Genomic DNA, 10,931 nt, shown 5'->3' on the forward strand with positions numbered 1-10,931 from the left:
TCCTGTAATGCACTTTGTGACCGTCGTCTAAAAAGCACCATGAATCCATTCGTCCAGTGTCCTCACTACACATTTATCAGTCTTTTAAATGTGCTGCATGAATTTGATGTTTGAAAGTTGAATAAGTGCCACCGATTTCTCCTCCTTATTCATCGGTAATTGTTTCATTTCAGCAAGCATGAAATATGATATCACTTCCTCTTCTGCACATGTTGTGTGACCAGCATGTGCACGAGCTCCAGAAACGAGCGGCTGGATCAACAGTGAACTCTTGTTAGCTGCACTGCTAACTTCAGGGTTAGTCCCCGTTTAAAGTGACATCATTGCCCATTTTTTGAGAACAGTTTCCAGAAATGTCTTCAGTGTCTCTGCTAAACCATTTTAAGGAAACATCTGCTGGTTATGTGCACATGCCAGCTTCAGTGTCCGTTTAGAGACGTCACAGCTTCAAATGAAGTTTCTTTTTAAAACAAGTTTATTTATTCTCTTTTGTTACAAATGTGTAAAAAACAACATCTTTCACTCTACAACAATGGGGCCCACAGTCACTTCAGCTTCCCATCGCTCCACTTTAAAAAAAAAAAAAAAAAAGCACAAACAGTCATTTTGCAGTCAGGCGTGAGAAATGAAGCATTGTGCACCTTCCTGCTGACATGCATTACCTGTGGCGCTGTCACTCAGGGCTCGGATCTTTCTCATTCCACAAGTGGACTCACAACAGGCGCAGAACTCGTTCTTTCCCTCTACAGCCATCCACATACTGTGGGGAGAGTCAGTGTCATGAAAGTCCTCTTGAAAGAATCAATGAATGAAAGATCTTCAAAAACGTTCTCATACCCCTCATAAAATGAGCACGCCTTGTTCTCGATGGTAACTGGGGCAGAGGCTGAGATGGCCTTCAGTAGGCAAGAGATATAAATCTGTTTAAATGAAATTAGGCCTCTTTATTTTAAAGTACACAACAGGGAGCATATATCATCAGCACACTTACATACCATCCCCTGTAGACCCAAGCTGTGGACCGCTACCTGTAAGCGGAGTTTATCAGGCTGAGATCGAGGCATGAACCTGGAAATGGTGTGCTGACCCCCCAGACACCTGTAGGAAAGGCAACACTCACACAGAAGCAGCCAGACTCACTCTGTGGGGACATGCTGGTGTGACACTCACACCACATTTAAGGTGGATGAGATCATCAGATCAGGTCAAGCTAAGTGTAGAAAAGAGACGTACTGATAAAGTGTACTGTATCAAACTGTTGCCCATCCAGAACCTACCCGTCATTTATTAAAGCTTCTCTTCGTCCTGAAGTGAAGTCTGACTTTGTGGTAGCGACACAGCGGTCCACCAGCACCCTGAGGGGGGTTCGAGTTCGTACCAAGACTGCTGCTTCCATGTGAATGACATCTACCAAAGCATATCTGGTGGACGTTCTCTCAAACTTCCAGTCATCTGAAGCAAAATTAACCATTAGAGGTTTGCAAAGTCACAGTCGTGTTAATATAATGGCATTGCTGGGACCCACCAGTCATGAGTTTCAGAGAAAAATGCTGCTGTGTCTGTGCTTGCCTGGTAGCCTCACTGGACATCCAGGCAGGATGCTCGGGATCGCTGCTGGCACTGTGTTGCCTGAAATGTCAAAGTTAAGAGCGTTTTTTAGCATCACACCAATCATACTTTAAAAGTGCACTAATACTTTAAACCTGCACCAGAAGACTGTTGCTTTCCTTGAATCTGCTGACAAAGTTATAAGTCACCAACAAACAAAAAGCCTACACACCTGAAACGTGACTGTATAAAAGCTACAGGATTAGCTGACTAAAGCATGGGAAGGTTTGATAAAAACATGTTCGACTAATTGCTGTCAGCTTTCCACACTTGCGAGACGTATGGCAGAACCTGTTAGACATTAGCTGTCAGCAGCTCCCGTCACAGGTGACCCACCTTTGCTGTAAAACCGACGGGGTTACAGCTGCACAGTCAGGTTAAAACAGCATTGGTTTAAACATTATTAGATCAGGTCAGTGAGCTTAAACATGCTATGTTGGTTAATATCACCAAGAGCATCAGCCTGGAAAAAGGAGGAAATATGAAGTGCTAAAACTGCAGTACCACGACTGGCTACTTTAGGTTGAGTCCCACACTCACACGTTAAAATATCTATTTTACAGCACAAAGTGTGCCTGGGACAAAAGTTTCCACCTTAATAACATTCGTTCAGGGTGATTTTATTTTGAAAATCCATCTGGATTTTTCACTCATTTTCATTTGTTAAAAGATGGGGCATAATTCACATCCATTTTATTTATATAGTACCAAATCACAACAGTCGCCTCAGGGCGCTTCACACTGTAAAGACCCTACAGTAATACAGGGAAAACACCAACACTCAGACGGCCCCCTCTAAACACGCACTTGGTGACAGTGGGGGGGGAAGAACTCCCTTTTCCCTTTCCTGGTTTCAGGCTGATGGGCCTCAACTCTACAAACTTATTGTGACCACGGAAGACTTAATAAAAAGGCTTCGACTCCAGATTTTACATGGTGATATGTTAGGACGGAGTCAGAATCAGAGTTTAATTAAAGGCTGTTTTATTGCAATACTTTTCCTTTAATAAACACCACAGTAAACTAAAGTGATGTTCACAGTCTGTCCCGCATTAGTCACCTCTGGTAGTGGCATTCAAGTCTAATGACAGCACTCTGGCTCCTCGTGATGCCACTTCTGCCAAACACTTCGGGGTTGTAGACCAGCGCAAAGGCATAAATGAAGGCATTTTCTGTCAACTGATGAAAAAATACAAAGTGTATTAAAAACATTAACTTCACTTGTTTGAAAAGGTGATGTAAATGAATTAACAGAATAAAAAGGTTCATACCACGAGCTCGCTACCACAGCTGTGCAGCTCAGATTCAAAAACCAGCACGTGAGACGAGTCGTTGGCCTCGGTGGCTGAACAACCACCGAGGCTGATTTCTTCTGGCTTTATCAGCTTGCCGAGACCCAGCAAGTCCCGACTCACTTCAACAAAGATCTTACTTTCACCACACCTCACAGCAACGCGGTAGGCTGCCTCTGGCTGCTTCAGCTCAAACTTGAAAGGTTTGTTCACCCGATCCACTGGATCTTCTGGGAATCTCCAGGAGAGGGGTTCAAGTGCTTGCTGGTCCTGCTTTGACTGGAGCGTTGCAGCTTGCTGAGCAGACTGACTGGAGTGCACTCTGTCAGGTTCTCCTGGAGCATCGGCTTCAGCAGGCCTCTGTGCCTTGATCCCCAAGTGCATTGGCACATTCAGACTGTGGAATCGAGCATCACTAAGCCCGACCCATGCAAGCACGAAGCTAAATGCAACAAGCCTGGACCCCATGGTTGCAAACAGACACAGGTCTGTGCAGCCTTCTTAAGGATGAGCACTGAAGCACACTGACTCCTCCCTCTCCCTAATCACCTAAATCTCCTTTCACATGTGTGGATCTCACCCTGGAGAAAACCAAAGGAATTATATTTGTCTTATATTTATGTATTATATCCAATAATTAAGTATATTTATTATATTTATGTTTAGATAGATATTATAGATACTTCTACTTAAAAAAAACCAAATATTCTTGTGCAAACTGATTCAACTTTTTTGCCCAAGTAAAAGTGCAAATGTACAGGCTCTGAAATTCACAGTAAGAAGATAAAAAGTTCTTTGAAGGACGTTTGTATCAGCTGATTTTGTGCAAAGCTAACTGGACCTTGTACTATATTAATATAATAAAATCTTATGAGTACATGGGAATGCAAACTTTATTTCAGAGTAAATTCTGGTCTTAATACTAATCAATGTGCTCAGCTTGATCAGTTATAGAGAACATGAGGAGAGAAAAGAGAGTTTAAGAAAAACAAACGGCTCTATTTCCTGTTGCCTACGTTGTAGTGGGCGGCTTTGCATCCACACCTAAACAGGAAGTGGGATTCAGCAGGTGGAGGAACCCTAAAACTGGTTGTAGTTGCTGAGCCCAGTTAAAAGAAGCTTACAATCATTTCTGAGCTCCAGCAGATGTGCAGACTGTGATCATCAGACTGTGCTGCTGCTGCTCTGAGGTGCACTGCTCTTTACTCTGTGCACTTTACAATTCAACAAGATGTAAGCAGATGTTTTACAGGCTGACTAAACTTATGACAGGTGAGCTAGATCGTGTCCACCTGAGGATTTAAGTTACCGTCATATTTTTGTACTTTTTAGATTTGGAGTAATCGTGGGCAGGGAGGGTTTCCCTGTTGGCGATTGGCGGTTCCAGGCTCCTGATGTGTTTGTCTTTCAAGTCACCTTGAACTCTGCATGCTTTAGAAAATATGTAAGTATCAGTACTGGACTTCTTTTTTATGAAGAGTTTAAACAAGAGAGAAAAGTGTGAAAATGTTCATGCCTGTGTGAGAAAGAGTATAAAGTGTGTAGTGGAGGTTTGACAGCCTTAAAACATCTAAAATAATTGTAAAAAATAAAGTTGGCTACTTTGTGGATTTCACCTGTCGTGGGTTATTTTAGGAACTCTGGCGATAAGCGAGGGACCGCTGTGGTCGGTCACCTGCAGTTAGCAGGGGTGGGTTGCCTTAATTAGGTGCATCAAGGTATCCTGTTACTCTTGCTGGATGGAGTGGCTGACAGATTTGCTTCAGTGTGTCTGATGAACCTTCTGTAAGCGTCACAACAGATGCAAAGCTGCATTTTTGTGGACATTCAGTTGTAGAAAGAGGAACATGGGAGGGAGTTCACGTTCAGAGGGGAACCAGAGAAACAAAGACTGACACAGAATTCACTTAGTTCCAGTCTATTGTGAGTCAAGTGGTGAATTTTTCTGATCTAATAACTTTAATCTCAGTGTGGTGGGGCGTGGTCTGCGGTGGCGTGCAGGGAGGGCGGACGCACCTGCACGGCATCCGCAATCACGCCCGCCACGTTAAAAACACGGGGACTCAGGTGTGTGTGGTGTGTGGTGTTTTGAATAAAGATGTCTGAAAACACTGATCCCTGGACCCGCCGTGCCTTATTCGTGCCACAGTGGTGCCGAAACCCAGGAGGCGGCACGGCGGGTTCTTATCGGAGCCAGGGAGTGGAGGAGCTGGCCCAGAGGGTGGCCGAAATGGCGGCCGCCCAGCAGGAGCAGGCGGCGGAGGTGCGTCGCCAGCAGCTAGAGCTACAGGACCAGTCCGAGCGCCACCTGCAACGGATCGGGGAGCTGGCGGCGCTGCTCTGGGCCTGGGCGCCACCCCCACAGGTGTGTACCAAGGACAGTGAAGCGGTGGAGGAGCCGCGTGGGGCACCTGAGCAGCCGGAGGGGGCAGACGAGGCGCGCGGGGATCTGCGCCTGCCGGAGGAGGGGGAACAGCCGGGTGAAGGGCTGCTCCTGCCGGGAGCGGTGGACGAGCCGCTCCGACCGGAGGCGGCAGACGAGGCGCGCGAGGGTCTGCACCGGCTGGAGGAAGAGGAGTCGCGGGAGGGGCTGCCGGAGCCGCTCCCGCCAGCGCCCCAGCCAGCGGCAGACGAGCCGCTCCCGCCAGCGCCCCAGCCAGCGGCGGACGAGCCGCTCCAGCCGGAAGAGGTGGAGAAACCGGGAGGGGAGATGGCGGTCCCCGTGCCAGGGGAGCCTGCTCGACCTGTGCCCGAGGTCGAGGATCGAGCTGCCCCAGAGCGTCAGATGCGCCGGGCAGTGAGCCCCTCCCGGGGCCGGCGGGGTCGTGCCGGCTTGCCGGGTAGCTGGCCTCCGGACCGGTTTTGCCGCTGCTGCTGGAGGCGTGGCCGACCCCCGGACAAGGCTCGCCGCCATTGGAGGCGTGGGCGGCCTCCGCAACGGACTTTTGCTCTGTTCCAAGGTTGGGAACCGGTGGGGAGTAGGTTCGGCCGGATGACTCCCCGGCCTCAATCGGGCGATGGGGGTGTGTGGTGGGGCGTGGTCTGCGGTGGCGTGCAGGGAGGGCGGATGCACCTGCACGGCATCCGCAATCACGCCCGCCACGTTAAAAACACGGGGACTCAGGTGTGTGTGGTGTGTGGTGTTTTGAATAAAGATGTCTGAAAACACTGATCCCTGGACCCGCCGTGCCTTATTCCTGCCACACTCAGCCAAACCGATTTACTCCGGAACAAATAAAACACTGAAAAAAGCCAAACAGTAACATTTTTAAGTTATCTGAGTGGTTTACGTTTAACCTGAGTAGACCGCAGGGGTCTGAAAACGATTAAGCCGGGCGTCCGCTGCTCTCGCCGGCTCGAGCGACCATTGAACCCCCCGGTCAGCTATCGAGCTGGTGGGTAACAGAAAACTTTGGAGCACTTTTACAAATATGTGGTGTCTTGATAAACTGAAGTTTACACAGCTACATTCTCACCTGAAAATATGTAAACCCTCTCAGGCTCAAATTAAACTTTTTGTTGCTAATGCACAACCAAGTCCTGCAGTGGTACTCCTGAGTAAAAAAACTCATAAAATATGTGTGTGGGGTAATCAGGTTGTTAGTTTTTAACTGTTGCAAATCGGCAACGCCTGCCTGGAGAGGGTTAAAAGTTTATTTTGTGACCCGGAAAGAGTAATAAGAGTAATATTAAAACTAAGTAGCTGCCGCCATTGTTGGAAACTGGAATTGGGTGGGCCGCGCTATGAATTCTGGGCTATGGTGGGCCACGAAGGACACACCCGACCCATCCTTCAAATCTGGGGAAAAGGAGGACGCATTTGTTGGCTGCATTCGGAGGAGTCGTGTCGCTGTGACGTAATCGGTCTAAAATGCGTCCTCAGGAGGATGCAGCCGACGTTGTGGGACACAGCTCATGTCTCTCTCTCTTTCCTCTGTTCCTTGGGTTTCATCTGAGTGTGTGTCTGTGTTCCCTGCACTTCCTGTGTGAAACAGGAAGTCTCCTGTCTGGTGTGTGTCACGTTCAGTTTTGTTTCCCTCTGCCTGTGTTCCCTTCTGTGGTTTATTCCCTCGTTTTCCCTTGTGTGTATTTATGTCTACATCTTCCTCTGTCCGCTGTGTGTTCCACCACCAGTTTAGTATTTACCACTTTATTATTTTCCCGTTTGTTTTGTTCACCTTGATTCCAGCAGTAAAGCAGAGTTTAAGTTCATTCCTGTCTGCGAGTCTGCATTTGGGTCCCATCCTGCCTGCCGCACTCAGCTATTCATGACATAACGTAGAAGAAAACTTGTCGATAGCACAGGTTTGTAGCATTTTGATTGAGACTGCAGGGACTAACTGAATGCAAAGTGAAGACCACATATGCTATAATTTTCAGTGTTACCACAGTACATCATGGGACAACCAGTCGAGGTGTAATGTGTTTAATAAAATCACTTTCTGTATTTGTGTGAATCGTTATCCCAGGAGAGGTAGAGTCCTGAAGTGGAACAGAAGGAAAGACTGACACAGGACAGGTAAACAGGTAAACTTAGGTAACCAGCAGTTAGCCCCATTAAAATGATTTCCACTGATGCGTGACGCTTTGCTGATTTCAGCCTGTTCATAAATGAGGCAGGTTGCTCTCTTGTGGTGCTCATGCCTGAGTAGAAATAACACCACATCTCGCCGATGTTACCATAACAACAGCAAGTAATGAGAAATGACTGTCACTCACTGAAAAACCCATAATGCTGCGATTTATTGTGGGGTGAAATTTATTTTTACAGAGATGCACAAACAGATTTAATACTTTTATTAAAAAAAATCACATCTTTGTTTTTTACTTTATTTTTCACTCACCTGTGTAGTGTTGCTAACATGGAACTGACCAGTGTGTTGTGTACAGATAAACTGTATCTACTATTAAATTGCTCCCATTAGCACCTACAACTCTGTTCTTTTTCCTCCTGATGTTCAATGCAGATGGTTTGGAGGAAAAGCAACATCCCTAGCATTAATGTCTGGATACTACGAATTATAATAATTATTGTACAGAATGATTGTTTATGCAGCATTTACAGTAGTGCAGTTTAGATCAGTGAGATATGTGGCTACTTTCTACAGTGGTTATAAAGTGCTGGTGGTTGTGAGTGGTGTGTATGAGGGTACAGTTGTGCATTTGTTTGTTTTTGTCCATTGTGTGTGTGTTCAGTTGTAGGTGGTTGTGGGTGTGTGTATGTTCAGTCCATGAGTTTAATGTGGGTCAGAGTTCAGGAGTCTGACAGCTGTGGGGAAGAAGCTGTTCTGGTACCTGGTGGTCTTAGTCCGGAGGCTCCTGTAGCGCCTCCCAGAGGGCAGGATTCAATTCAATTCAATTTTCAATTCAATTTTATTTATATAGCGCCAAATCACAACAAATGTCGCCTCAAGGCGCTTCATAGATACAGAGAAAAGCCCAACAATCATATGACCCCCTATGAGCAAGCACTTTGGCGACAGTGGGAAGGAAAAACTCCCTTTTAACAGGAAGAAACCTCCGGCAGAACCAGGCTCAGGGAGGGGCGGCCATCTGCTGCGACCGGTTGGGGTGAGAGAAGGAAGACAGGATAAAGACATGCTGTGGAAGAGAGACAGAGATTAATAACAGATACGATTCAATACAGAGAGGTCTGTTAATACATAGTGAGTGAGAAAGGTGACTGGAAAGGAAAAACTCAATGCATCATGGGAATCCCCCGGCAGCCTACATCTATTGCAGCATAACTAAGGGAGGATTCAGGGTCACCTGGTCCAGCCCTAACTATATGCTTTAGCAAAAAGGAAGGTTTTAAGCCTAATCTTAAAAGTAGAGATAGTGTCTGTCTCCTGAATCCAAACTGGAAGCTGGTTCCACAGAAGAGGGGCCTGAAAACTGAAGGCTCTCCCTCCCATTCTACTTTTAAATACTCTAGGAACAACAAGTAGGCCTGCAGAGCGGGAGCGAAGTGCTCTAATAGGGTGATATGGTACTACAAGGTCATTAAGATAAGATGGGGCCTGATTATTTAAGACCTTGTATGTGAGGAGCAGGATTTTGAATTCAATTCTGGATTTAACAGGAAGCCAATGAAGGGAAGCCAAAACAGGAGAAATATGCTCTCTCCTTCTAGTCCCTGTCAGTACTCTTGCTGCAGCATTTTGGATTAACTGAAGGCTTTTCAGTGAGTTTTTTGGACATCCTGATAATAATGAATTGCAGTAGTCCAGCCTGGAAGTAATAAATGCATGAACTAGTTTTTCAGCGTCACTCTGAGACAGGATATTTCTAATTTTAGAGATGTTGCGCAAATGGAAGAACGCAGTCTTACATATTTGTTTAATATGTGCGTTGAAGGACATATCCTGGTCAAAAATGACTCCAAGGTTCCTCACAGTGTTACTGGAGGCCAAGGTAATGCCATCCAGAGTAAGAATCTGGTTAGATACCATATTTCTAAGCTTTTCAGCGCCGAGTACAATGACCTCAGTTTTATCTGAGTTAAGAAGCAGAAAGTTAGTGGCCATCCAAGTCTTTATGTCTTTAAGACATTCCTGCAGTTTAACTAATTGGTGTGTGTTATCTGGCTTCATGGACAGATAGAGCTGGGTGTCATCTGCATAGCAGTGAAAATGTATGCTATGTCTTCTAATGATGCTGCGTAGGGGAAGCATGTATAATGTAAACAGAATTGGTCCTAGCACCGAACCCTGTGGAACTCCATAATTAACCTCAGTGTGTGAAGAGGACTCTCCATTTACATGCACAAATTGGAGTCTATTAGATAGATATGATACAAACCACTGCAGTGCAATACCTGTAATACCTACAGCATGTTCTAATCGCTCTAATAGAATATTATGGTCAACAGTATCGAACGCTGCACTAAGGTCAAGAAGGACAAGCACAGAGATGAGTCCACTGTCAGAGGCCATAAGAAGATCATTTGTAACCTTCAATAAAGCTGTTTCTGTGCTGTGATGAACTCTGAAACCTGACTGAAACTCTTCAAATAAACCATTCCTCTGCAGATGATCTGTTAGCTGTTTGACAACTACTCTTTCAAGGATTTTTGATATGAAAGGAAGGTTGGAGATTGGCCTATAATTAGCTAAGACTGCTGGGTCTAGAGATGGCTTTTTGAGTAAAGGTTTAACTGCAGCCACCTTGAAGGCCTGTGGTACATAGCCGATTATTAGAGATAGGTTGATCATATATAAGATCGAAGAATTAATCAATGGCAGGACTTCTTTGAGCAGTTTTGTAGGAATGGGGTCTAAAAGACACGTTGATGGTTTGGAGGAAGTAATTATTGAAGTTAACTCAGAAAGATCGATTGGAAAAAAAGAGTCTAACTTAACATCAATGGTACTAAGAGTAGCTGTAGATAATATTACATCTGTGGGATGATTATTGGTAATTTTTTCTCTAATGATAAAAATTTTATTTGTGAAGAAGTTCATGAAGTCATCACTAGTTAACGTTAAAGGGATGGTTGGCTCAACAGAGCTCTGACTTTTTGTCAGCCTGGCTACAGTGCTGAAGAGAAACCTGGGGTTGTTCTTATTTTCTTCAATCAGTGATGAGTAGTAAGCTGTTCTGGCTTCGCGGAGGGCTTTCTTATAAAGCAACAAACTATTTCTCCAGGCTAAATGATGATCCTCTAAATTTGTGACACGCCATTTCCTCTCCAGATTACGAGTCATCTGCTTTAGGGTACGTGTTTGAGAATTATACCACGGGGTCAGGTACTTCTGATTAGAGACCTTAGTTTTCACTGGAGCTACAGTATCCAGAGTCGTACGTAGTGAGGAGGTGAAATTATTAACAAGATAATCGACCTCTGTTGGGGTAGCGTTCAGATAGCTGCTCTGCTCTGTGTTGGTACAGGGCATTGACGATGATAACAGTGGCTGGATTATATTCTTAAACTTAGTTACAGCGCTTTCAGAAAGACATCTACTTTGATAAAGTCCACTCTCCACTGCTGCGTAATCAATTATTGTAAATGTAAATGTTATCAAGAAATGA

General features: G+C 45.4%; 1 protein-coding gene across 2 annotated transcripts; it reads right to left on the reverse strand.

Annotated features, from left to right (window-relative positions):
* Positions 1–457: 457 nt before the first annotated feature.
* Positions 458–3,401, reverse strand: LOC146504587 (zona pellucida sperm-binding protein 3-like). 2 transcript variants are annotated; one of them, XM_085184714.1, is made up of 8 exons: positions 2,880–3,401; positions 2,669–2,787; positions 1,526–1,629; positions 1,278–1,452; positions 996–1,098; positions 838–896; positions 663–760; positions 458–569 (listed from the first exon to the last, which is right to left on the reverse strand). In XM_085184714.1, the coding sequence occupies exons 1-8, from the start codon at positions 3,366–3,368 to the stop codon at positions 520–522; spliced, it is 1,197 nt and encodes a 398-aa protein (XP_085040840.1). In that variant the 5' UTR covers positions 3,369–3,401; the 3' UTR covers positions 458–519. The 2 variants fall into 2 exon arrangements, with proteins under 2 accessions (XP_085040840.1, XP_085040838.1); XM_085184712.1 differs by having other exon boundaries at positions 838–920; positions 2,880–3,400.
* Between the last annotated feature and the right edge of the window lie 7,530 nt (positions 3,402–10,931).

Source organism: Neolamprologus multifasciatus, chromosome 14, assembly GCF_963576455.1.
Source record: "Neolamprologus multifasciatus chromosome 14, fNeoMul1.2, whole genome shotgun sequence".
Taxonomy (NCBI): domain Eukaryota; kingdom Metazoa; phylum Chordata; class Actinopteri; order Cichliformes; family Cichlidae; genus Neolamprologus; species Neolamprologus multifasciatus.

What these genes read in the sequence shown, in the direction of transcription:
- LOC146504587 (XM_085184712.1), bottom strand. Translation starts at nt 3,368, where the DNA reads ATGGGGTCCAGGCTTGTTGCATTTAGCTTCGTGCTTGCATGGGTCGGG. An exon ending in CTTGAATGCCACTACCAGAG is followed by an intron (nt 1,630 to 2,668) that starts GTGACTAATGCG and finishes TTGACATTTCAG; the next exon opens with GCAACACAGTGCCAGCAGCG. An exon ending in GCGTGCTCATTTTATGAGGG is followed by an intron (nt 761 to 837) that starts GTATGAGAACGT and finishes CTCTCCCCACAG; the next exon opens with TATGTGGATGGCTGTAGAGG.